The 26,209-nt window shown below is 31.7% G+C and overlaps 3 protein-coding genes and 1 long non-coding RNA gene across 4 annotated transcripts; 3 read left to right on the top strand and 1 right to left on the bottom strand.

The window, feature by feature from the left end:
* The first annotated feature begins 253 nt into the window (after nucleotides 1-253).
* LOC111999200 (glycosyltransferase BC10-like) lies at nucleotides 254-5,480 on the top strand. Its single transcript, XM_065769172.1, has 10 exons — nucleotides 254-576; nucleotides 872-988; nucleotides 1,282-1,382; nucleotides 1,580-1,651; nucleotides 2,949-3,030; nucleotides 3,645-3,725; nucleotides 3,941-3,982; nucleotides 4,087-4,182; nucleotides 4,517-4,663; nucleotides 4,975-5,480. The coding sequence occupies exons 1-10, from the start codon at nucleotides 319-321 to the stop codon at nucleotides 5,179-5,181; spliced, it is 1,203 nt and encodes a 400-aa protein (XP_065625244.1). The 5' UTR covers nucleotides 254-318; the 3' UTR covers nucleotides 5,182-5,480.
* Nucleotides 5,481-14,586: 9,106 nt separating this feature from the next.
* Nucleotides 14,587-16,042, top strand: LOC112011758 (chorismate mutase 2; the record flags this gene model as incomplete). The annotated part of the gene is made up of 4 exons (XM_065769171.1): nucleotides 14,587-14,688; nucleotides 14,768-14,911; nucleotides 15,121-15,213; nucleotides 15,483-16,042. Coding segments are annotated over 4 exons (570 nt in total), but the record flags the coding sequence as incomplete, so codon positions are not given.
* A 1,040-nt stretch (nucleotides 16,043-17,082) lies between these two features.
* LOC112011611 (chorismate mutase 2) lies at nucleotides 17,083-20,226 on the top strand. The gene is made up of 5 exons (XM_024043977.2): nucleotides 17,083-17,402; nucleotides 19,003-19,089; nucleotides 19,170-19,313; nucleotides 19,533-19,625; nucleotides 19,952-20,226. Exons 1-5 carry the CDS (start codon nucleotides 17,145-17,147, stop codon nucleotides 20,180-20,182), a joined length of 813 nt encoding a protein of 270 aa, XP_023899745.1. The 5' UTR covers nucleotides 17,083-17,144; the 3' UTR covers nucleotides 20,183-20,226.
* A 1,059-nt stretch (nucleotides 20,227-21,285) lies between these two features.
* Nucleotides 21,286-26,039, bottom strand: LOC136065657 (uncharacterized). The gene is made up of 3 exons (XR_010627266.1): nucleotides 25,833-26,039; nucleotides 21,660-21,707; nucleotides 21,286-21,561 (listed from the first exon to the last, which is right to left on the bottom strand). It is a non-coding gene; the product is annotated as an uncharacterized LOC136065657 (long non-coding RNA).
* Nucleotides 26,040-26,209: the final 170 nt, after the last annotated feature.

Genomic DNA, 26,209 nt, shown 5'->3' on the forward strand with positions numbered 1-26,209 from the left:
TATATTGTCCCATTTAGAGACACCTAAATCCCTTTTAATTTGTTACGTTTCTTCACTGTCATTTGTCACTATTCAGTTTCTTGTAACAAGTAACAACCATAAAAACAGAAAAAACAAAACACAGTTCTCAGCTATCCTCATTAATGCTTCACTCTAACGCACTTTGAAACAGTCGCATTCAATTCCCTTTCTCTCTCTCAGACTCAATCTCTCTCTCTCTCTCTCACATACACACACACAAACAAACTCAGACTCAGTTCTCTCTCTCTCTCTACACACGTTGCATGAGAACATTGAGAATTGGAGGAGGGCTGAGTCATGTCAAGGAAGCGAGCATCACCACCCATACGCCACTCGTGGAGGTTTTTCTCAAACCTCATAATCTTTCTTTGTGTCTTCCTTTGTCTATTTGCTTTTGTCAGGCTGCACTTTCAATCATCAATCTCTACGTCTCCAAGTTATAGTACATTACATGATCATGATGATCACCATTTTGAAGGCCCTCCAAAGATTGCTTTTCTCTTTCTCGTTCGCAAAGACCTTCCTCTTGATTTTCTCTGGGGTGCCTTCTTCAAGGTTAATTTCTAGCTGCTATTGCTTAAAAAAATATTAAATGGGTTGCGATAAAAACAATAAAAGACAAAGCAAAAAAAAAAAAGAAAACGAAAATTTGGATAAGTCATATGGGAATACGTAAAAATTAAAATTTAAAATAAACAACATAATGGGTATTGATTGCAACTACTAAAAGCATGTAATTTCAATTTAGACTTATGAGAGTATCAGAAAAATCATTATGATATAAATAGTATGTGTACACTGGGGAGGTGTTGATATGTTTGTTGTGATCTGGATTTGGTGAACTTTACAGAATGGTGATGCGGCAAATTTATCGATTTATATTCATTCAGAGCCCCGCTTCGTGTTTGATGAGACAACAACAAGTTCAGCATTCTTTTATGGCCGACAGCTAACCAATAGCATTCAGGTATATATGCCTCTAGCTAATTTACTTTGATAAACAACTAGAACTAGTTCATATTTTTATTTGATTTTCGCTTACCCTCAATTTGTCTGTCAAGAAAATGATGGAAAATTTTAGACAACAAGTTTTGAATCTTATGACTCTAACTTGAAAAATTTTATCTTTATCAGCCTAAGTTGAACATAAATTCTTTTTTTTTCCCCTGCATTTTCTTGTCATCCAAACAGATTAGTTGCATGCAATGATTTGGTTCCAAAATTAATATGCTCATACTTTAATTGATATGGATATGGCAGGTAGTCTGGGGAGAATCAAGTATGATAATGGCAGAGCGGTTATTACTTGAAAAAGCACTTGAAGATCCAGCCAATCAGAGATTTATTCTTCTCTCTGATAGGTTAAATCCAATTTTATGAACTGCTGCGTGTGCTATGCGCTTCATGCAGTTTCTAATCCAATAATTTGTTGATTTTTACTTTTGAAATGATTGACCAGCTTATAAGTTTTCCTTGTTAACTATTGCATTTACTTGATGCAAAATTAATTGACGTTTTTCATTAGTGAATTTTTATGTTTATTAATCTCGTGTTACAGCTGTATACCATTGTACGAGTTCAGTTACATCTACAACGCTGTGATGTCTTCTCCAAAAAGTTTTGTGGACAGGTAGTAATAAGGGCAGTTTTGAGTTCCATGAAAACTAGAATGAATAGTTGCCTTTCTTACATCAATTCGTTTAGCAATACTTTGATGTCTTTTGCAAATATGGAAGAAAGAATGAAACTAAAAAAAAAAAAAAAAAAAAAAAAAAAAAAAAAAAAGGAAAATTTGGATAAGTCATATGGGAATACGTAAAAATTAAAATTTAAAATAAACAACATAATGGGTATTGATTGCAACTACTAAAAGCATGTAATTTCAATTTAGACTTATGAGAGTATCAGAAAAATCATTATGATATAAATAGTATGTGTACACTGGGGAGGTGTTGATATGTTTGTTGTGATCTGGATTTGGTGAACTTTACAGAATGGTGATGCGGCAAATTTATCGATTTATATTCATTCAGAGCCCCGCTTCGTGTTTGATGAGACAACAACAAGTTCAGCATTCTTTTATGGCCGACAGCTAACCAATAGCATTCAGGTATATATGCCTCTAGCTAATTTACTTTGATAAACAACTAGAACTAGTTCATATTTTTATTTGATTTTCGCTTACAATGTCTGTCAAGAAAATGATGAAAAATTTTAGACAACAAGTTTTGAATCTCATGACTCTAACTTGAAAAATTTTATCTTTATCAGCCTAAGTTGAACATAAATTCTTTTATTTTCCCCTGCATTTTCTTGTCATCCAAACAGATTAGTTGCATGCAATGATTTGGTTCCAAAATTAATATGCTCATACTTTAATTGATATGGTATGGCAGGTAGTCTGGGGAGAATCAAGTATGATAATGGCAGAGCGGTTATTACTTGAAAAAGCACTTGAAGATCCAGCCAATCAGAGATTTATTCTTCTCTCTGATAGGTTAAATCCAATTTTATGAACTGCTGCGTGTGCTATGCGCTTCATGCAGTTTCTAATCCAATAATTTGTTGATTTTTACTTTTGAAATGATTGACCAGCTTATAAGTTTTCCTTGTTAACTATTGCATTTACTTGATGCAAAATTAATTGACGTTTTTCATTAGTGAATTTTTATGTTTATTAATCTCGTGTTACAGCTGTATACCATTGTACGAGTTCAGTTACATCTACAACGCTGTGATGTCTTCTCCAAAAAGTTTTGTGGACAGGTAGTAATAAGGGCAGTTTTGAGTTCCATGAAAACTAGAATGAATAGTTGCCTTTCTTACATCAATTCGTTTAGCAATACTTTGATGTCTTTTGCAAATATGGAAGAAAGAATGAAACTAAGCTGAGTTAGTGAGTTTTACGTACTATGTGACTGTGTTAGCTTTATTAACATCAATGAAGATCGCTATGATCCAAAGATGTCACCTGCAATACCAGAGGAGAAATGGCGAAAAGGATCCCAGGTTTTATATCTTCCCCTTTCAATTTAGTTATTTATATCTTTGCTTTCAATTTAGTTCATAGTTCTTACCACTTGTGACAATAAAGACATACGAATTACAATTGCATAGAATGCTATTCATCCCTCTTCTCCCCACCCCCGCCCCATAACTTAATTTCAAGATGCAAATTTGTTAGATGAAATTGTTTATTTTGTATCAAAGCTGTGCCTCAGAAATGCTACCCCATTTAGGTCACATTGTTGATTCAAATACCTTCCCTATCATTTACCTAATTTCTGATTCAGTTATGGACGTTCTTTTTTTAAAGGAATGGCCTGACCCTGTCCAATACACTAGCTTAGGTGTTGTCTGGATGCTACTCAAAAAATTACCCTCACCAAAGCAAGACAAAGGCACTTTTCTTTTCCCTCCCTTATAGTCTTGCACTATCAACAGTCAAAACTGGAAATTGAGTCCTAATATTACTTCCAAGCAATGCTTGTTTTCTAGAACAAGTCAAGGCAGACCTTATATCATCATAATTGTTTTCAATTTACAATTGGACAAACAATTTATTTTTCTAGTTATTAATTCCTATAATTTCCTATTATGAACTTTCTTTATGTTGATCTCAGTGGATTGCTTTGGTCAGAAGACATGCAGAAATTGTCGTGGGTGATGACATAATTTTTCCTGTGTTCAGGGAATTTTGCAAGGTATGTAGGAAGACTCCTTGTTGGTCCTATTCATATTATTTCAATCTAATAAAGTTGCATGATACTCTCTTCTTGAAAGCAATTAGGTTGGCGATGAATTTCGCTAACACTTGGTTCTGTATCTACTTCATCATATAGAATATGCAATTTCTAGCTAATTGCTAAATGTGAGACAAAACAATCACAGCATACTTATTAACTCCCTCACTTTTCAGCGATGGCCACCGACAGACTTAACCAAGAGAAGGCAAATTCTTGTAAGCAAATACTCTCTTGCAATTTTCAGATGAAATGCAGGATGATTCTACTTCATGCCTCTTAAAACGGCATATGACATAAATAACCTCTTTTGTCCGAACAGGAACTTGGCTTCAGATTTATGTTCCCATGGCTTACATCACTTCAGAATCCCCACAATTGTATCCCAGATGAACATTATGTGCCGACACTACTTGCAGTAAGCAATTCGTTTTCTTCTTTAATTTAATCCACATTTACAGTTTCATTAAAATATATATATATATATATATATTGTAGTGTAAATTGTCTTTACCATGCACAGATAATTTATTTCTGGTCTTCTGGATGAATAGTACATAGATAAATATTGTGTTCCCTATTTTTTCTTTAGTGCCCTTCATTCTCATTGGGAATAATATGGTTATTTTCAGGTATGCTTTGAGTTCAGATTCAGATAATATTTGTTTCCTTCTTTAATTGGGAACAATCAAGAATATAATTTTTCATTATGGGCATTTCATTCAAAATCTTTTGTTTGTGTTTTATATAAGATGAGCGGACTTGAAGATGAACTTGAACGAAGATCATTGACCTACACATTATGGAATCATTCTGCCGTGAGAAATGATACAAAATCTTGGCACCCTATCACATTCGATCGTGATGATGCAAGCCCTCAAGAAATCAAGAAAATAAAGGTGAGTTGTTATGCCATGTTAATCACATGATAAATCTGGTGTATATAAAGTTTGATTTGGCTTTTTGGCATAACTTTGGATTTAGATAAATTAGATACCCTTGCAGTGTGTACTTTTTTGGTGACTCTGCATATAAAAGATCTTTTGATTTTCTGGATCAAATTCTTATTTGCCACTATATGATGAGCCTTGTTAATGTAGCTGCAACCAAAGTATACTAATATTCTGGCATGTCCTGGTTCTTTTCTTATTTTGACTATCCTGTTGTCTCTGATTGTTCTTGACTTGTTCTCTTTACTATTTTCTCACAGGATATCAACCATGTCTATTATGAGTCTGAAAACCGGACTGCACAATGCACAATCAATTCTAAACTTACTCCATGTTTCTTATTCGCAAGAAAGTTCACATATGGCGCGGCCATCCGTGTATTGACTATGGGATTGGTTGGTCCCTATGATTTTCTTGCATTATCAAAGGCAACAGCTTCGAAAAGAAAAAGTAAACAATATACATAACTCTTGCAGTATCGTTGAATGACATTGAACATAGAAAATTTTACTGGATGTAACTTTATGTAGTGTTACAAAAAGCAGTATCTTATACCACATAACTATCAAGATTCATAGAATTGGCTATAGTTGTACAAGGATAAGTGAAGAGGGAAAAAAGGACAAGATGAAGATTAAATGAGGACCTTGTACATCGAGGGATATAAGATAGGTTGAATCATTCATAAGTATCAGTATACTTCCAAATTAGTTCTGATCCCTGCAAATGACTCTAACATGTTCTGTGACCATTCCAATCTTTTCTACTTTCATTTCCTTTTATAATAATAAAAAGAGTAAAAAAGAAGGATGAAGATTTTTGTAGGGGGCATTTTAAAAAGCTTTATAGAAAGGAAGCTGATGTTTGGAGCAATTTGCTAAGCTTCTCTTTTTAAATTATATTTTTTAAAAAATTCAGTATGGAGCCATCTTGGTTTTTTATCAATTTTAAATGTGAGATTGAAAGAATAGAGTTCTGGAAGCTTGTCACTCTAGGGGAAAAAAAATGGAATGCTCCAACCTCCATATAATGCTAAATGCAATGTTGAAAATGAGATTAAAAAATTCAAGACTACGATTTTCAAGTTTAGATTGTATCATTTGATTACACAATCAAAACCAGTATTTGCTGCCATACATTTTTTTTAGGGATAATATAGTAGTAACAGTGAAGGAGAGGGATTTGAATCATGAATGTTTTGAAAACACCATGAAGTGACAACCAATTGATTTACAAGATACTTGACAATATTTGCAATAAATGGTAGGGTTATAATTTTGAGGAGACATAAGTTAAATTAAAGTATAATTTTGCCCTTAAAGTTTGAGATTGTTTTCATTTTATCTCTTACATTTCAAAATTTTTATTTGACCCTTCATGTTTGATCTCTTTCTCATATTGACATTGTCATGCATTTTCGTTAGTAATTTGATAAAATCTAATATTATATTGGTGACATGACTTAATGTATGCCACTTATTTGGCACTTAATGATAAGATTATCTCAACATAAATCGATGGCAGAACCAGTATCAAAATGAATTAAACATGAAGGCCAAAATAAAAATTTGAAACATAAAAGGACAAAAAAAAAATCACCAAATTTTAAAGATCAAAAGTGTAAATAATTCTATTCTATGGGTTATAACCTTTATAGTGGTTATATCAAACTAAAAATGGAAGAAACTCATGCAAATTTTTTTTTTTTTGGCTCTCTAAAGCATCTCTTTACAATTAGCCGCATGACACTAACTTTTCTCTTGGGATAGTTTAGCTACAAAATTTATTGTAGTTTTATGCTACAACCTTATTCAATATCTTTTTATTTGAGGTGAATTTTAACAAATCTACTATTGAATTACATTTTCTTCTTATATCCTCCATACTTGCAAAATTTTTAGAAAATTAAAGAGCAATAGCTATGTTATCAATAAATTGTTTAAATTAAAAGTTTTTGTAATTTAAAATTATGTATAAAATATAAGCTTATAGATTATATAAAAAATAATAGCTCATTGATACAAAATCTGACATGTGTATTATGAGCATAAAGAACATGCAATCAACAGTTAGATTTTCAAAATATATAATAATTTTTATTTTATTAAGTAAAGTTGTTGTCTTAAACTACAACGAATTTTGTAACTAAATTTTGCTCTTTCTCTTTTACTCCTAACCAATTTCAAGAGTCACATTTTAAAGTAAACTAGGTTAATTTATTTATAAAGAACCTCGATGGTGGGTTTTACAAAGGCTTCACATCATTCTCTTTATTATATAAAAAAAAAAGTATTGGAATCATTCAATGTCATGTAGAATATACTCATCAACCAATTTTGTTTGGTAATGATAATATAAAAGTAAAGTTGTTAAAAAAAAAAAACATATGGAATCAAATCCGGTATTTATATTATAAAATAAAGTTGTTACATTGAAATATTTATTCCGGAACTAATCAGGAATCAAAATATTTTTTTTAACATTTGTTGGTGTGGGAACGAGAATATAAAAGTTACAACTTTTACAAGTCATCAAAATTGTGAAGTGGAACATTTCCTTTTTCCAAAGAAGTATCTTTTCAAGTAGAGAGTAAAGTAAGCTGTGCAGTTTGTTTGTTGAGAATGGAGGAGAAGCCCCATATCCAAATTCCAAGAGTACGACTTGGCAGTCAGGGACTGGAGGTATGCTTCTTTTTCTCCGATTGATGGGTATTCCAGCATTATAATAATTAGCCACAGATCCACGCGATGCGTGAGAATATATAAATATTTTTGTAATGAAGTATAATATAAAAAATTAACAATTACTTCAAATATTATTTATTTTTTAAAAAATTTCTACAAGTATTTTTCATCTTTTTATATTTACAAAGTACAAATATATCATACTATTATATTTTGTATGTTTGATTAATATTTTTTTAAGATGAACTATATTTTTCTAACTTATGTTGTAGTGTGTTATATTTGATAAACAACTAAACTTTATAAGTTTCAAATTCATTATTCAAATTTCTCATCTCTTAAGGAATAATGAGATTATCATAATAATAAAAATTCATCACAAAATTACAATGTTATCTTAACAAAAATTAAAATGAAACAAAAGGAATAAAAGACATACTTTATATAATTTATTACTCAAAATTGGTAAGTATATTCAAATTCATAGCCATGTAGAATGTGTTTTGACATAAACTCAAATTCCTATTTCTAAAAAACTAAGTATTAACCCAAATCAAAATTCAACCAAAGCTTTAAAAGGGAGAGAGAAGACTTTGTAATGGGAAATTAAAAAAAAAAAAAAAACCAAAAACATATCTAAATATAAAAAAGCCATCCACCTTAATCAGAATTATAAGAAAGAACAAAAATCCATAAGAGAGGGAGAGAGAGAGTATTTACAATTTTTTTGTGGGGAAAATATGGATTGAATAGAAGAAATGATATCAAATTTATACAAAATAAAATGGAGAGAAGAAGAGTCAAAATATAATACAGAGAAAATGATGAAGGAACTATGACAGTAAAGTAGAGAGTAGTGGGAAGATAAAGACAGTCAAGTAGGGAATAGTGAGAAGATAAAGAGGTAAAAATTTAATAGACCCTCACTTATATTAATTTCCATCAAAGAACAAATTGTCAAACACATGCCATTTGATTCTACTCATGTCCACTACACACATTCATCAACGAGTCTATATACAAATCACACACTTGCCATTGCATTCATTTTATCAATGTTTTGAATTTCCACAAAGGATCAAAATAGTGCATATACGAATTGTAAGTGTGTGAGTCACTTATATTATCATGATGTTGTGATCAAAGTTAGTGGCAAACTTATTGAACTCGACCAATTGTTTTTGCCTTATAGAAGATGGCTATTAGCATTCCAAGTCATGAAGTTTAAATGGCTATGGGAAATTATCATAATGTATCAGCTGCTATGCCCCAAAAATAGCAGTTGCTCCTACCTTCATTGCATCACATCAGCTATATCATATTATGTTTAATAAGGAAAGAAATAGAAAAATGTGAAATTTAAAACTCAAGTATAGGAGTATTGTTAAGTTTTGTCTAAAACTCTTGTACACAATATTCTAGACCTTCAATAGGAGACAATTCCAAAAAGAAAATCAAGTAGTTGAAAGAAAGTAGCATAATGCAAAATCTAAAACTAAAAACCCAACTGTTGTTCATGTACTCAATATTATAGATAGATATTCAAGAATTAAAAACCAATTAGTTTCTCCATTTGCATAACAATTAACTTAAAGCTAGATACTAAAGGAATTTTAAAAGAATTCAGTTTTTTGAATTTCCTCACTCCTAAAATCCCAAACAATTTCTCAAAATCTAAACAATCCCAAAAGTTGTTCGTCAACCAAATAGGCCAACTAAGGTCCAAAACACAAAAATTCCAGCCACATCACAACAATCTACTTAAGCTGGTGTGCTTTGAAGAATTAGAGTTTCATTTAAAAAAGTTGAGATAAAAAGATTTAAATTGTTACACCCCAAGTTCTATACAACAAAAAAAATTTAAGCTTCAAACTGTACTTTGTTTTCTCTTCCATTGGCCCACAATTTCTAGGACACCAAACAGTCCAATTAAATAATAAACAACAAATTATTAATATAAGAAAAGAGAAATCTTATATAGCTAATGTGTGTTGAACCATAAAAAGCAAATTATCAAGCACCACCCAAGAAAAACAACAATTTATTCCCCTTTCCTTCAAAAGGTTCTAAGAAAAAAATAATTACCAATTGATTGGTATGAACTTCAATAGAATAAAAAGCTTCCAGTGATTGCAAGGCTTAATTGTTGATAACTATCAAGAAATTGACAAACAAAACAAAGATAAAAATGAAATTTAGGTAAACATATAAAACAATAGGAAAAGGAGAACAATAACGATTTATCTTTGATAAAAATGAATAACACACTTACTATAAATAAGTACCAAAACGGAAAACATCACATTGAAGTTAGTTATTAGACAAAAAAATTTTATGGCAAACATATTGAAAGTAAAACTCCTGCAATCTAGAGAAGGGCAACCATAAAGCAATTTATAAAAACATGATCAAATGCTCAATTCAAATCAATTTTGAAAAAGAAAAACATATTTGAATAGTTTTGAGACCATGAAATTCAAACTCATTCATCATGAAATCCCAAAATTGAATTACATTTTTTTCTAGTAATGAGATGGAAATAAATAAATAATAAGAATAATACAACAATAACAAAAAGAACCATTAGTAGAAAAAAAAAAGCGGTTGAAACAATAAATAAAAAAATCAACCAAAAGAGAAACAAAATTGGAGAAAGAGAGAGATTATTGACCTTTTTGTTGTGGATAACTTGGAAAAAATAGGGGAGAGAGGTGTAAATGAAGTATTTAAGAAGAAATTTATATGAAAATTAAGATGGAAGAGAAAGGGTGGAAGCAAATGAAAGGTTGAATGAAGTGAAACTATTGAATTTAAGAAGATATAATGGAAAATTTTTTAAAATCTAAAGAAAATCAAATGAAAATTAAAAAAAATAAAATTATTGGAGGGGATGAATATTGAACTAAAAAGACAATAATTGAAGAAGATGAAAAGTTGAACAAAGTAAGAATTGCAAATAAAAACAAAAAAAGAAAGAAAAGAAAAGATGCTAAAGATGTAGTGCATAAAGAACTTTATAAAATTTATTACAAAACTCCATTATTATATATAGTATAGATATGTATAGACATTATTTTTGGTTTTTTTACTCTTCATTGATAATATTATTTAGTTATAAACATCTAAATTAAAGTAGACAAATATGTAAAGGTAAAATTATATATAATGTTAAACCACTGAAGATGAATGTATAAAGTCAATAATCTATTTATATTTTTTTGTTAAACATGTCAGTAATATAAAAAATAGAAAGGTTTTAAATATTTAAAAAGCATTTTTAGTAGATTGTAATATATATAAAAAAAAATCTCAATATTTTATGTAACTTTTCCCATAAGATCAATATTGTTGACATCCTTTTATTCAAAAAACACTGAAACACATAAACAAAGAGATTAATTGTGCAAAATTGCAAGAGCATATACGTGATATTAGTATTTCATTTACAACATATACATGATTCCTGGTCAATTGGTATGAATCGTAATAATTACATCCTCTTCAATGATAGCAGCGGCAATTTCAAGTTGCATTAGTAACTTAAAATCATCTTTAACAGCGATGCTATCTCTCCCCTATAGCCTTTAATTTCATGCACACTTCAAGCATCATCAGTTGCTATGAACCGTATCAATTACATCCTCTTCAATGATAGCAGCGGCAAATTTAGGTTGCATTAGTACCTCAAAATCTTCTTTAACAGCAAGGCCGTCTCTTTGAACACAGCTACATTGGCCTTCTATAGGTATAAGGCTGAACACAGCTACAAGAAATCCTAGGGAATTGAAGTATTTCACCATCATATCCTTTCTACAACAAAGATTTATCAATGACATCATACAGACCAAAGTTGATTCCAAAAAGTTATGAAAATTAGTTAAGAATTATAAACCTAAAGTATAGATGCAAGTAAGATAAAAAAATCAAGAGAGAGAGAGAGAGAGAGAGAGAGAGAGAGAGAGAGAGAAAAACCTTTTTTTATGAGAAAAACTATGCAGAGAATGGAAGAGAATGACAAATTTATAGTGAAATGGTGTGAATAAGAAGAGACAAAATAAGAGAAGATGAAAGGAAAGATGAAGAGTGATATTAAAGTAGATGGTAGAGGGGAGATGAAAAGGTAAGGGGAGTTGAAAAGGTAAGGGAGAGAAAGTTTGGAGTAAGTGAAAATATTTAAAAAAATTAAGTAAATGTTAAAAAAAAAATAGAAAAAAAATTGAAAGAAATAGGATAATGACGTGATAGAAGTAAATAAATAAGTAGTGGGCTGCATTTATAGGGCTGGGATTTATAGGGCTGAAAATTGTAAAAACCATTTTAAAATTGTAGGAAAAATTATATTACCAAAAAAAAAAATGACGTGGCAGCTGATGTGGCACAACGTGAGAGCAGCAATATTAAACGCTACACTTCAGCTTTTAGAAATATATAGATAAGTTTATTCTATTTTATATATACACACACACACACACATACTATATATAAGAGGATTCTCTTTTTTAGATTGGACTTTTATATGATTTAGAATACCCCTAAATCTTACGTTTAGGGCCCGTTTGATAATGTTGTTCTAGTAACGTTGTTTAAGTTTTTTGTAAATACGTGTGGGTGAAAAAGTGTTATGAAAATACGTATTGTGTTGTTTAAACAATGAAAACTGTTATTTAAATACCCCTACCAAACACTCGCTTAATAGGAAAAACTTAAGGATGANCATAGTTCCTTTTGATTTGAAAACAGTTTGCTTAAAATCTACGATTATGTGGGAAAAGGCACTACTTCATTACCAATGAAGAGTTGCATCAAACTATATCACTATGTTACTTGGGATCCTCGTCCTTTGTCTATTATGAACATGATTACTGATAACACAAACACAAAATAAAATATGCTAAGGACCACCAAGCTTCATATCCTTATATTGGATCTGGAAGATTTGATATAGATTTGATAACTGGAGGCATATATAATTTCCATGAAAAATCTAAACGTAACCAAAGTAGAAAACAAAAAAAAATGCCAATGAACTTTGGTCCAGTTGATAACATCCGTTTTTTTGTATAGTTTATTTTTTTTCAAGTATAGAATTCTTAAAAATGGCAGTATCCCTTTAATCAAGTGAAAAACAACAAATAAGGAGAGAGAGAAAATGCTAGTATTAATTATAAATGAGGTGGAAACCAATAGCATTTAATGCTATTTTTTTAACCATTAAATCAATTACAAATTTGTGGTCTACAAATAGTGTAACTCTTGTTAAGTTACACTAGGTGTAACTTGACAAGAGTTACAAAACATATTAGCCTGGGACTTTGTATTCACCATTTATTTTGGGTGGTGCTATTTCCATTTTTCCATACTATCAAAGTTCCCACTGATGAATTGATGATGGTCCTACCATGTGAATAAAGGTCTAGTGGAAATTATGTTTTCCTTTTTTTTTTTTTGGTCTCCTTGTATGTATGTATGGTTTATTTATTTATTTAGAATATTTTTATGATTTTATTATATGGGAAAGATAGTGCCCTTTTACTAATCGAGCCTCTACATCCTCTAATGCTTGACTAGACAAATGGCAAAGAGATTTCAATATGGTACGTTTCTCTAGTTGAAATTGATCATCACATTTCACACAGTATAGGAAGGAGTGAAGAGTCATTCTTGCTTCCATAGATGTAGCCAGTTAAGGGACACACTAAAAATTTGGAGAACCAATAATATGAAAGATCACCAAGGGTGAACCTTTTTTTCTTATAACAAATGAGGTGGACTGACCAGACATTCCACTGGGAAATTTGGGTTTGTGTTCTTTGATTCTTAGTAGAATTGTATCAAACGACATCAAGTTTATATGGAATTGTCATCGGCTAATTTTAATTAGAAAACATGAACATTGTTGTCATTAGTACGCCACACTGACTCTTCACGCTGTTAAACATATCTGACAAGGGCACCCAAGCCAAATTAAATTCGAACGCAGCATCTGAAAATCTAGCCCTGAGATAAATTGCTTGACTGTATGTAATTTCGTTTGTTCCAGCTTTCTATCTACTAAGTTACTTGTATCCTTGATATGTATACTTTTTTGTTTAGTGTCAATGCCAAATGTGAACTTAGTAGAATCAGGGGCGGAGCCACCTTATGCATTGGGGGGGGGGGGGGACCATGGCCCCTCCAAATTTTTTTAAAACCTCTGTAATTATAGGTAAAACTAGGCTAGAATCATTTTGAGTTAAGAGTTGGCCTCCACAAGATTAAAAGATTGCCCCCCCTCCAACACGTCACTCATAAAATTCTTCCCACTGTGCAATCATAAAAATTAACTCCTTTTGTCTTTTCCTTTCTTCTCTAAAGCATGATAGCCACATCCGTATTTTTTTAGTTTTTAGTTATTCAATTTTTGTGAAGGGATAAAACTGAAGTGTAGTACATCAGATTACTTGATTAAAATCATATGTATTAAATTTAATTGTCCTTAAAAATAATAACATTATTTGTATTTTATTGGTCATGATAAACATGTGCTTGAATTTAATTGAAGAACCTAATGTATTACACTTACGATATTATACTTAAGTTTTGCACTTTCTCAAAACTATTACAATATCACTTTCCACTTAAAAACCACTGAAAAGGCTCTCCTCATCACTTGGTGCTCTCTCTTCAGTTACTCTTCATTAACTCTTCTATGGGATGCTCTCACATAATCACATTTTCATTAGTTCCTCCATCTTCCTTAACAAAGAGTTTTCTTATTTAAAGCTAAGCAAATATTGAGAAATACCAACTTCGTCTTTGTCTTCTTCTTCTGTATTTTTGTTGTATACTTATATTTGATTTCTATGAATGTTATGGACTTATGGTTTTTCAAAAGAATAGGAAAAATTCAAGAAAAAAAAAAAAAAAACTTAAGATGCTCAATTGGTTGATTAACTTGTTAGTATTTTGATATCTTAGTGCTATAGAATTACACTGACAAAAAAATTCTACCAATAATTTTGTGTTATAAATATACAGTACTTTGAGTTTTTTATTGAATTGCAAATCAAAATGATAGTTTTACCTTGGCCCCCCCAAGCAAGAATTCCTGGCTACGCCCCTGACCACAGTAATGAAACTCAGGCGACAGATAATTATTTGGATTGTGTTGCGTGGGTACTTTCTACTTCAGTATTATTTATAATATGACTTGGAATTTTGCAGGCTGGTAGATATGCAAACCCTGAAGAACATCCCTTCTTTCCAGAAGATTTACCACCTTCAGAAGTGCCACCTTACAACTTTGCAAAGGTAATCATATGCTGCAAACTCTTGTTTTGCTTTTAAATTTTGAAATGGTCAGTTTCTCTTGATCTAATTCCAACTATAGTTTTTGCATCCTCCAGCTGCTTCAATTAACATAAACAAGGACATATGGGATACGTATATCAATAAACTGCTTCAGTTGTTTGTTGCACCGGGTGATGATGGCAATTATGCATCAACTGCTGCTAGTGACTTTGTGTGTTTACAGGTAAAGGTGCATGTGAACTTGTTCAGTGTTCTGCTATGCTGTTGTTAAAATTAAACATTTTCTGGCTGCTTATGATCATTTGGATTGTTGTGCAAAGTCATATGTTGCTATCCTTTTAAAAATTTTCTTCAAAAATGTAATTTCTTGATTACTGGCATAAGCCATATTTTGAGTTTTTCACAATGAATAATACAAAGTATTTCCTGTAGGCCCTCTCCAGAAGAATTCGTTATGGAAAGTTAGTAGCTGAGGTAAAATTCAGGGAATCCCCTCAAGAATATGAGCCTGCAATTCGCGCCAAGGTATTATAGGTGCATCATTATGTACCATAGTAAATAAGGTTTTGCTAGAATATTTGCCTTGCTCTGATCAGCAGATTGAAGAACCTGTGAGTCTTAACTCTTAAGCAATAAATTAGATTCACTATAACAATGTAAAGTTGGATTTTTTTTTTTTAATACAATAATGAGTTCAATTACACTATGACAGGCATTTGAGGAAAATGAGAACATATGGCAAATTTAAACATAAAGGTCATGGATTTTACTCAGACAATGTGTTGGTTTTTCAGGACAGAGATACTCTGATGAAATTGTTGACATTTGAGAAAGTAGAGGAGGCAGTGATGAAGAGGGTTGCTAAGAAGGCCATGATGTTTGGGCAAGAAGTGACTCTGAATAACGATGGCAACCATGGAAAGAACAAGGTTGATCCATCAGTAGTTTCTCGCCTCTATGGGGATTGGATAATGCCTCTTACCAAGCATGTTGAAGTCGAGTACCTACTGCGACGCCTTGATTGAAGCCTACTTTTCCTTCATGTATCAACCACTAATATGATGGAGTTTTAAAAAATTGAATTTGTCCGATGATCATAATTGCTTATTCAAGAACGGTGATTTTGGAATGAGTGTCATTTTAAAGCCCAGTGAATAAATCTGTGTTTAATGAAGAAAACTTGTACGCTTGAATATGTATATCAGTGTATCCACGATTGGTGCACTTCCTAGGGATGTTGTTTGAAGGGAGGTTCTCTTTCTCAAACTTATTGGAATTTCTTGATAACTGTACTATTTAAGCTTAGATGTGATTGACACATGGTATAATACATGTGTACTTGTGATCTTTGATTCGAATAAAATTTAGTTTAAAGTGCAAAACAGCCCCTAAAATTTTGAAGCTTTTAATTTTATACGTAAAGTTTTAGAATTTGAATTCCCCCCCCCCCCCTCCCCCCACAAATATTATATGTCATTTGGATCATTAGCCCCTCAGTTAGTTTTTCGCTATGTATTCCTTAAGTGCTACATCAACTTATAACATGTATTAATAGGTCCGAATAAATTGTGACACGTAAATTTAACAATTAAATTAACTGAAAAATCTTTTAAAAAAAATCCTAAAATCTATAAAATATAATAATTTGATTGGGCTACTAGTACATGTCATAAGTTGATATGACACTTAATAATGGATACATTTACCAAAAAATTGACAAAGGGGTAATGATCCAAATAGCATAATATAACTTATCAACGTTTATCCATGATTGGATATATCAAGATATTGATGTCTATATAGACGGGCTGGCTTAACCTGTAGGCAATGGTCCAAGGTTCCCAAATAAATAAAATAATAATTTCAAGTATCTCTATTTGTCAAGAGAATGCATTATTTATATGTCTTAAGAAATGCTTGTTCACAATATTTTTATAACAAATTTTACGTGGCAAGTTATTATTAGCTATAATTGGTGGGCCAAAAAATAATTTTAGTAAGGGGCTCATATTAGAACTAGTGATAACTTGTAATTTAAGATTTGATGTGGGAATGTTATGAATGTAGGATTATTCATTTTACTTACAGAGTAAAAATTGTCATTAAGGCCCAAATATTTTAATTAACAAAAATTATTTTTAGAAATTTATCCTCTCTTCAAATATTGTGCACTCTGATAACGTGTGATAATGTGTTTCACTCTATTTGCGGTAGTTTAGAGTGAGCATAGAGATTTCCAATCTTCTGAATACATGGAAAGTAAATAAGCTATTCATTTCTCAATCATAATTAAAATAAAATTAATAGTTTTTCAAACAAACTCATTAAGGAAATCCAATGTTCATTATCAAATAAATATTATTTAATTAATATATTAATATATAATTAATATATCCCAAGTCCCAATAATAATCTTGGCCTCATCTCATTCCTTTTCTTGTTGCTAACATATAAACATGTCCATCCTACTACTCATTTTTGTTTTTGTGGTATGGTCCCATAATGTTAGAAACAGCATGGCGAATGGTGTAACGCTTGAATCGTTGAGACTGTCTTTGATAAGACAAGAAGACACCATCATTTTCGGTCTCATAGAGCGGGCTCGTTTCCCCACCAATTCTCCTACCTACAATGAATCTTACGTTTCCACTCCGACCTTTTCTGGTACTTTGGTTCACTTTGTTGTTAAGGAAACAGAGGCCCTTCAAGCTAAGGTATGTGCTATTAAAAAAATTATATTTAATATTTCAAAGGAAATAATTTAATTTTTCTTGGTCTTCGACTTCTGATGCAATTTTGTTTTTATTTCCTTATCATTGTCATTTGTTTTGTTTTTGTTTTGCTATGTTTTGTATTGTCCGCAAAAATTTGAAGTTGGGCTCGTCGTATCGTGTCAATAGGACGGTCCACATTGTGTGTTGACTGTATTTGGGCCATGTGGGAGAACTCGCTCGTCTTTGTTATTATCTTATGCTGTCGCCTGTACCAAACAAAATGATTTTAGTAGTTATTTAATTTAATAATAATATTATTATTTATTATTATTATAGCAAGGTACAAAACAAAATTATATTTGTTATATAATGATCTTATTGCTAATAATATTTGTTATATCGGTTTCATAATAATATTAGCCTAGGACTTGTATTCACCATTTATTTTAGGTGGTGCTATTTCCATTTTTTCCATACTATTCCCAAATACCATGTGGATAAAGGTCTAGTGAAAATTATGTTTTCCTTATTTTTGGTCTCCCTACATGTATGGTTCTTTATATGTTTTTATGATTTTATTCTATGGGAAAGATAGTGGTGCCCTTACCATGACTCCATTGATTTCATATGGTTGTACTCTTAGATAAGTGTTAATTGAATGGAGTGTGCGAACTATCTAAATTACAATGTTGTTCAAACATTGTGTACAATGCCTAATTGAGCCTCTGCATCCCAATGCTTGACTAGACTAGTAGCAAGAGATTTCAATATTGTAACATTTCTCTACTTAAAATTGATCATCGCATTTCGGAGAGTATAGGAAGGAAGGAGTTAAGAGTTTTTGGTGGCCAAGGTAGTTATTTCTTGCTTCCCTGAATGTAGCCAACTTAGGGACACACTAAAAATTTGGAGAACCAACAATATGAAAGATCTCCATGGGTGACTTTTTTTTTTTTTTTTCTGCTTACAACATATGGGGTTGGGCCAGGTTCTCCTCATAGAGAGAACCATGTCGTGCCATTGAGGAAGATGAACTATGTTGCTTCACACTTCATGTTGAACATCATCATAATGGCAGGCTGACCAGACAGACTATTGGAACTTTTGGGTTTGTACTTTGTACTCTTTGATTTTTGGTAGAATTGTATCAAAACAACATCAAGTTTTATGTGATATTGTCGTTGGCTAAAGCCTTTAGGCCCTTTACATGATTATCAATATCTGCAAAACCATAATTGGCTAATTTTAATTAGAAAACATGAACATTGTTGTCATTAGTGCGCTACACTGACTCTTCACTCTGTTAAACATATCTGACAAGGGCAACCAAGCCAAGTTTATTTTCAATGCAGGATCTGAAACTTTAGCACTGAGATAAGTTGCTTTACTGTATGTAATTTCGTTTGTTCCAGCTTTCTATCTGCTAAGTTACTTGTATCCTTGATATGTCTACTTTCTTGTTTAGTGTGAATGCCAAATGCGATTATGCAAACTTAGTAAAACCACAGTAATGAGACTCAGTTGACAGAATTCTTTGGTTTGGGTTGTGCGGGTACTTCCTACTTCAGTTTTATTAATAAAATGACCTGGAATGTTACAGGCTGGAAGATATGCAAACCCTGAAGAGCATCCCTTCTTTCCAGATAATCTACCACCCTCAGTGGTGCCGCCTTACAACTTTACAGAGGTAATCATATGCTGCAAAACTCTTGTTTTGCTTTTTAATTTTGAAATGGTCCATTAGTTTTCATCTAATTCCAACTCTAGGTTTTGCATCCTCCAGCTGCTTCAATTAACATAAACAAGGACATATGGGATATGTATTTTAAGAAACTACTTCAGTTGTTTGTTGCACCGGGTGATGATGGCAATTATGCATCAACTGCAGCTAGCGACCTTGTGTGTTTACAGGTAAAGGTGCATGTGAACTTGTTCAGTGTTCTGCTATGCTGTTGTTAAAATTAAAAATTTCCTGGCTGCTGATGATCATTTGGATTCTTGTGCAAAGTCATTTGTTGTTTTTTTTTTTTTTTTAAATAAAAATATTCTTTGAGAAGGTAAATTATTGATTACTGTCATAAGCTATATTTTGAGGTTTTGACAATGAAAAATACAAAATATTCCGTGCAGGCCCTCTCCAGAAGAATTCATTATGGAAAGTTAGTAGCCGAAGTAAAATTCAGGGAATCCCCTGGAGAATATGAGCCTGCAATTCGTGCTAAGGTATTAAGGATGCATCATTAAGGACTATAGTAAATAAGGTTTTGCTAGAATATTTGCCTTATTGTGATCAGCAGATTGAAGAACCAGTGATTCTTAACTCCCAAGCAATTAATTAGAATCACTATAACAATATTTTGTTGGATTTTTATTTATTACGATAATGAGTTCAATGACACCATGACAGGAATTTGAGAAAAATGAGAACATATGGATTGATTCTTTTTATTTAGCATATTTTAACTTCCTAAATTGTTTAGGTGCTACTTCTTGAAGAAATAAAAATAAAGGTCATGCATTTTACTTCAATAATGTGTTGCTTTTTTCAGGACAGAGATGCTCTAATGAAATTGTTGACATTTGAGAGTGTAGAAGAGGAAGTGAAGAAGAGGGTTGCAAAGAAGGCCATGGTGTTTGGGCAAGAAGTGACTCTGAATAATGATGACAACAAGGGAAAGTACAAGGTTGATCCATTAGTAGTTGCTCGCCTCTACGGGGATTGGATAATACCTCTCACCAAACTTGTCCAAGTTGAGTACCTACTAAGACGCCTTGATTGAAGCCGTTTCCTTTATGAATCATCCAATAATGTGATGGGAGTTTCAAAGGATTGAATTTTTCTTATGATCACATAATCGCTTATTCAAGAAAGATGATTTTGAAATGAATATCATTTTAAAAGCTAGCGAATAAATCTTTGTTTAATTAAGAAAGTTCGTCTACATGAACGTATGTATCCATGATTGGATATATAGAGATATCGATGTATATATATATATATATATATGGATTTTACTAATGTGTGTCCTAAGGGCACACATTAACTTTCATTTTTGGAAAAAATTTTCTTGAGACTTGAAAAAGTATTGACAGCTTTTTCAATTTTCGAGAAAAAATTTCCAAAAATGGAAGGCTTAATGTGTGCCCTAAGGGCATACATTAACCGGACCCTATATATATATATATATATGCATGCATTATTGACAAAGAAATGAAGGTAGTGAAGCTTACAATCCTTAAAAAAAAATGATTTATATAATATGTTGTTGACATAACTTTTTCTGTAACTTGTTGAGATGAGAAGTTGTGAGTGGTGGATAATTTCATATACTTTCCACTAACACTACTTTTGTTATCAGCTACTCATAATTTTTTAATTCAACAAGTTGTAAAAAAGTTGCATTGCTATACTTATTCAACATTATATTGGTACATGAAGACTTTGTTGTTAAGACCATGACAATTTGCATATTTACACACATTGGAGAAAAAAGAACGGTTTTGAAACACCTTGTTGCCTCAAAAGTTGATCTATATAAACTATCAACAGTCAACACAATTTACTACCTGAGGAGGGTAAGGCATAGAGTGATATATAGGGCTTAACACAAAGGTTTTGGTCCAGATGGATTGAACTGCTTGAGAAGAAATGACCCAAAGGCAATGAAATAAATGAGGTTTGGGTCATCTCTGTTACACTTTTTTAATATCTGTAGACTAAAAGCAAGCTTTTTTTACTATTCATCTTATGAATCATCCAATAATGTGATGAAGTTTCAAAGGATTGAATTTTTCTGATGATCACATAATTGCTTATTCAAGAATGATGATTTTGAAATGAATATCATTTTAAAAGCCAGCGGATAAATCTGCGTTTAATTAAGAAAGTTCGTTTACTTGAATATGTGTATCCATGATTGGATATACAGAGATATCAATGTATATATATACATGCATTACTGATTGTACAACTATCGCTCTACTCAAAGTTACCCAGGGGCAGTTTTTGAAGTATGCAGCCTTTAAGAGAGAGAGAGAGAGAGAGAGAGTGTCAGCTGCTTAACGACATTAATTCTTTTGACAAAAAGTTGAAACACCTTTAATCCATCAATCGAACTGCAAGTAGCTTCGGCTTTTTGAAAGTGAGGCATCCTTCATCCTAGGAAAAGCCACACCAAACAATTGTAAATCTACATGAAAAATGCAAGCAGATGCGGCTAGTTGCCAATATAACTTATGACTTGTTTGTACTTATACCGTTACAAATTCATGTCTTAGTGGCCCAAGTACTGTACAGCATCATTCCTGAAATATCAAAATAACATGCTTAGAGCATTCACATTAAAAAGTTATTTTAGCACCCAAAAAAGCATGTAACATTGGTGGTGATAAAGTAAAAATTTATACAAACTAGCTACAGTTTACATAATAATAAGTGATAAAAAAAAAATTAGTTTATTCTGTGAGGTCACATCTTATTACTGTAGCACACAATGATAAAAATAATAAATAAATAAAGAATATTTAAATGAAGTAGTAAAAAAAACACATTTGATTTTTTTTTTTTTTTTGCATAAACACATTTGATGTTAAGCGTATTGAAAAGTGATGTGTTAACATAAATAAAATAGTTTTTTAATTTACTAAATGCTAAATTTTTTAGCATCACCAATGTGAATGCTCTCACTAAAATAGTTTTTTTTTTTTTTGGAATAAGCAGTAGAAGATTTATTGAAAAAGAAGTATAACGTGTTCACAATGATTAACACACTATACTTGAAACAATTACAGACAAATAAAAAAGAAATGCTAATAGATTGAAGAAAATCATAAATAGAAATATAAATATAATTAGTTGCTAACCCGTGCAATATACCGGATAGTTACAAATGAATTAACTTTTTATAAGACAAAACACTTTATATATATATATATTGAGAAATAACCATATTATGTCATTTTTTATAAGATGAAACAAATACATACTACTAATGTTTCTTCCATACTATTCATTTCCACAAAAACAATTAATAGATATTCACAACATGAGGGAAGACATGACAAACATACTTATCGCCTCCTAGACATCAAATTTCAAAATGAAACATACATCATCCACATTTTCATATGCATATTTTCAGATATCAAGATACTTTGATGTCAAACATGAATAAAAATATTTCTCTTAGCATTTACTCAATTTGTAGTTTGAATAGAAATCTCAACCATGTTGCCACAAAGCATTAAAAAAAAACAGTATTCATCATGTAAAACTTTAGTTAAGTCCATATGCTACCATTAAGGGAGGCACATAATAGTTGCATGTTTAACTTCATAGGATCTATGCAGCATTACTAAATATTTTGCAATTTTAAGTACAATCCATATTAGTAGGAAACTGTCTAGAAATTAAATTGAATTAACCATTATTTTTTTTGAGAGAGAGAAAGCAACACTTATATTTTTGAATTAAGAACAAAATAAATTTAAATTCTTGGTCAATGACATTGATCATCAATCAATTAATCATAACTTGATTCATGATCATATTTAACAATAAAAGAGGAGTTACTACTAAATTATATATTTCATAATTTAAATCAAATTCAAATCTATAGAGGTGCAATTCATCCCTCTGAGTGGACTTTTTCTTCTAATGAAAAGAGGAGAAAAAAAAAGTATAATTCAAAATTTTTCACAAGCTACAAAAAATAATCTAACAAACCTCAAGTTCATGAACATATTATAACATAAAAAGAAAACCAAAAACTACCCTTAAGTTATGGAAACTCGTTTATCACAAACCAAAGCAGTATACTTTCTCATTAGAAAGTCAATCTTCTATAATAATACATAAAAGAATTTCTAAACACCGTACCCAAAAAAAGCCAATATAATTAATGTAAGCCTTGAAAATAAAAAAATCTGATACCCACTACACATCTATCTATAATTTGATTTTTATCTTTTCTTTTAAATTTATCTGTCAACCTTACCTAATTTTGTAACTTCAAACTTAAAATATGCAATTCAATATTTCCAAGTGAAGATTCTCATTGGAAGAATCTAATAGTTATAAATCAAAACATACAATTCTTAAAAGTATGATGTCAAGAGCATAAAAATGCTTTGGATAAAGGTGTAATATATGCCTTTTGATTTCTCAAGAATAATGCTACAAGAAACTGTAATGCATCCAAATGCTAATAATCACTATTACATACCTATCACAAACCGTTGTTACAGTCTAGAGTTTCTTTTCCATGAATTTGGTGAGATCATAGGAAAACAAACCAAATTTCTCATACATGTATATTCACTTTATAATCTAACAAATAAATAAAAGAATTATATTAATTAAAAGAATTATATTAAAGATGAGAATTGGAGGAGAGGAATAGAAACACCAAAACTAACTCTGCCCACTCCTCTTTTATTCAAACATGAACCACGAAAAATTAATTAACCTCCACTCTTGCATAGTAAACGACGAATATGGTGGAAATTAAGCAAAACACCAGGCCTACAACTTTTCATGCAAATTGAAAAATACGGACTCCTAAATGGAAAAGCTACAGACTTACCACAACACTATAACTCCAACTTGACCTTCTGGTTTTAAGAGAGGAGAAGTTGCTACAACGATTTTACGTTTAGGGTTTGTGGAGCATAATTTTTATTTTATTTTTGCTAAAAAAATCCATACATATTCTATGGTAGTTTTTGTATTTGTATGACTTCTTCAGGACTCTCGAGCCACATCTCAACATTGCCATTCCACAAATTTTTTTTTTCATAAAGAAGGCTCTGCATTTGAGCCATGAGAAAACAAAAGAGAGATAGATAGGGGCAGCGTGAAGAGAGGAGTCATTGTGCAAAGGAAGACTGGAGTGGGAGAGAAGGAGGTTTACTATGTGTGGATTGTTTGAAGTAAAAATAATTTAAAGAAAAGAGAGATGACTTGGAAAATTGTGGTGCAAGTAATAAAAAGTCAACCAAAAGGTCAGAGGCTTCGGTTTTATATATATATATAGTCCCAACTAGCAAAGACTTCACCAGATCTTAGGGTCTCTCAAAATCTTCAAAAATACATGTATTAGACATGTTGTACCATAGTCCAAATACTTAAAAAATGTTTCCCCAACTAATTCGTCCAAGCAAAAAGTAGAGAGGCTACAAGCTTTAGTATCACCCACTGAATCCCAAACAACAACAAAATTTTACTCCATAAAGCATGAGAAAACTTACATTGGAGTAGAATATGATCTATAGTTTCCTCATCACATCGACAAAAGCAACACCAATTAACAAGGGGCAACCCCCCACTTAACAAGATTATCAATAGTAAGAATCCTCCCCCATGCTGTTGTCCATAAAAAGAAAGACACTATTTTAGGAACCTTAATACACCAGATGCTCTTCCAAGGGAAAGAAATAGTAGGAGGCTCTAGTAAAAACTTATAATAATAACTCACTTCAAAAACACTTGTCTGAGTCAATTGCCAAATCAAGGTATCATCACCCTCACCCCTAGGCAATTTGGAATAAAGAAGCTCAAAAGAAGTATACACTCCCTCTAATTCCCAATCATGAAAAGCTTAGTGAATTGTATATTCCAACTCCTACTTCCCCTTTCTGATGTAGAAGAAATCAAATCAGAAATCCAAGCTTCTCTAGACATAAAACACGCAAACAAATCTGGATAGAGATCCTTTAGGGAATAAGCCTAAACCAAGGATCATGCTGGAACTGAATTTGATGGCCCTCTCCCACCACACAAACCACATTTCCAAAGAATCTCTCTGCACCAGCCCTAATATTCTTCCACATCCTGCATCCATGAGTCCCTCTACAATCTCTAATACACCAGCCCCTCTAGCCTCTTCGTATTTGGATGCTATAACTTGACACCACAAACAGTTAACTTCCCTCCTAAACCGCCATAACCACTTACCAAGCAAGGCTTGGTTAAACAACCCAATCTTTTGGATCCCCAAACCACTTGCCTCCATTGGCAAACACACCCTGTCCCAAGCAACCGACAGATATTTAAACTCTTCCTCCAATGACCCTCCATAGAAAATTCCTTTGAATCCTTTCTAATCTATCAGCCACAGCTTGAGTGATAGTGAACAAAAATAGATAAAAGGTGGGAAGGCTTTACTGAAGTAGACATACAATTAATTGAGAAATCGGTAAGGGATCGAGTCATAGAAAGATGCTAACATCATTAAACAAACCTTTTCAATGTTTTTGTTCTGGCTGCTAACTTGAATACTGGTTTAGAAGTGGGACAAACAATCTCATCTTCACATAGTTTGCGCTTCCGACCCTTTTTTCTGTTTATTAAATGGGATGTTTTTATTCTAAAAACTTTTACCTGTAGCCCAACAGTAAATTAAAAGTAAGGCAAGTTTAAGATGTCAATACCTGTAATTCCTTCTGCAATGCCATTTCCATATAGAATTTCTCCAATTGACTGATTCTGTCCCTCACTTCTAGCTCTCTATAGGAAGCAGATGTTTTCCTGCACTTGGAAGACACAAGAATACGTCACTAACAAACTGCTACCTAATAATAACACCACCACCAACAACAACAATCATAATGATAGCCTATGTAGAGTTGAGTTCAATATGAAAATGTAAAATTAACAAGCATTTTGCGCATTAACCAGTAGGATAATTTGATATTCATGATTTTAAAGAACAATATGTAATCTCAACACCTCCCCCCCCCCCCCCCCTTCTTCAACAAATGGCAACAAATATACTTGGTAAATGTGTTGTTAAAAAAAAAAAAAAAAA

This window comes from Quercus suber, unplaced genomic scaffold, assembly GCF_002906115.3.
Source record: "Quercus suber isolate HL8 unplaced genomic scaffold, Cork oak 2.0 scaffold_1072, whole genome shotgun sequence".
NCBI lineage: Eukaryota > Viridiplantae > Streptophyta > Magnoliopsida > Fagales > Fagaceae > Quercus > Quercus suber.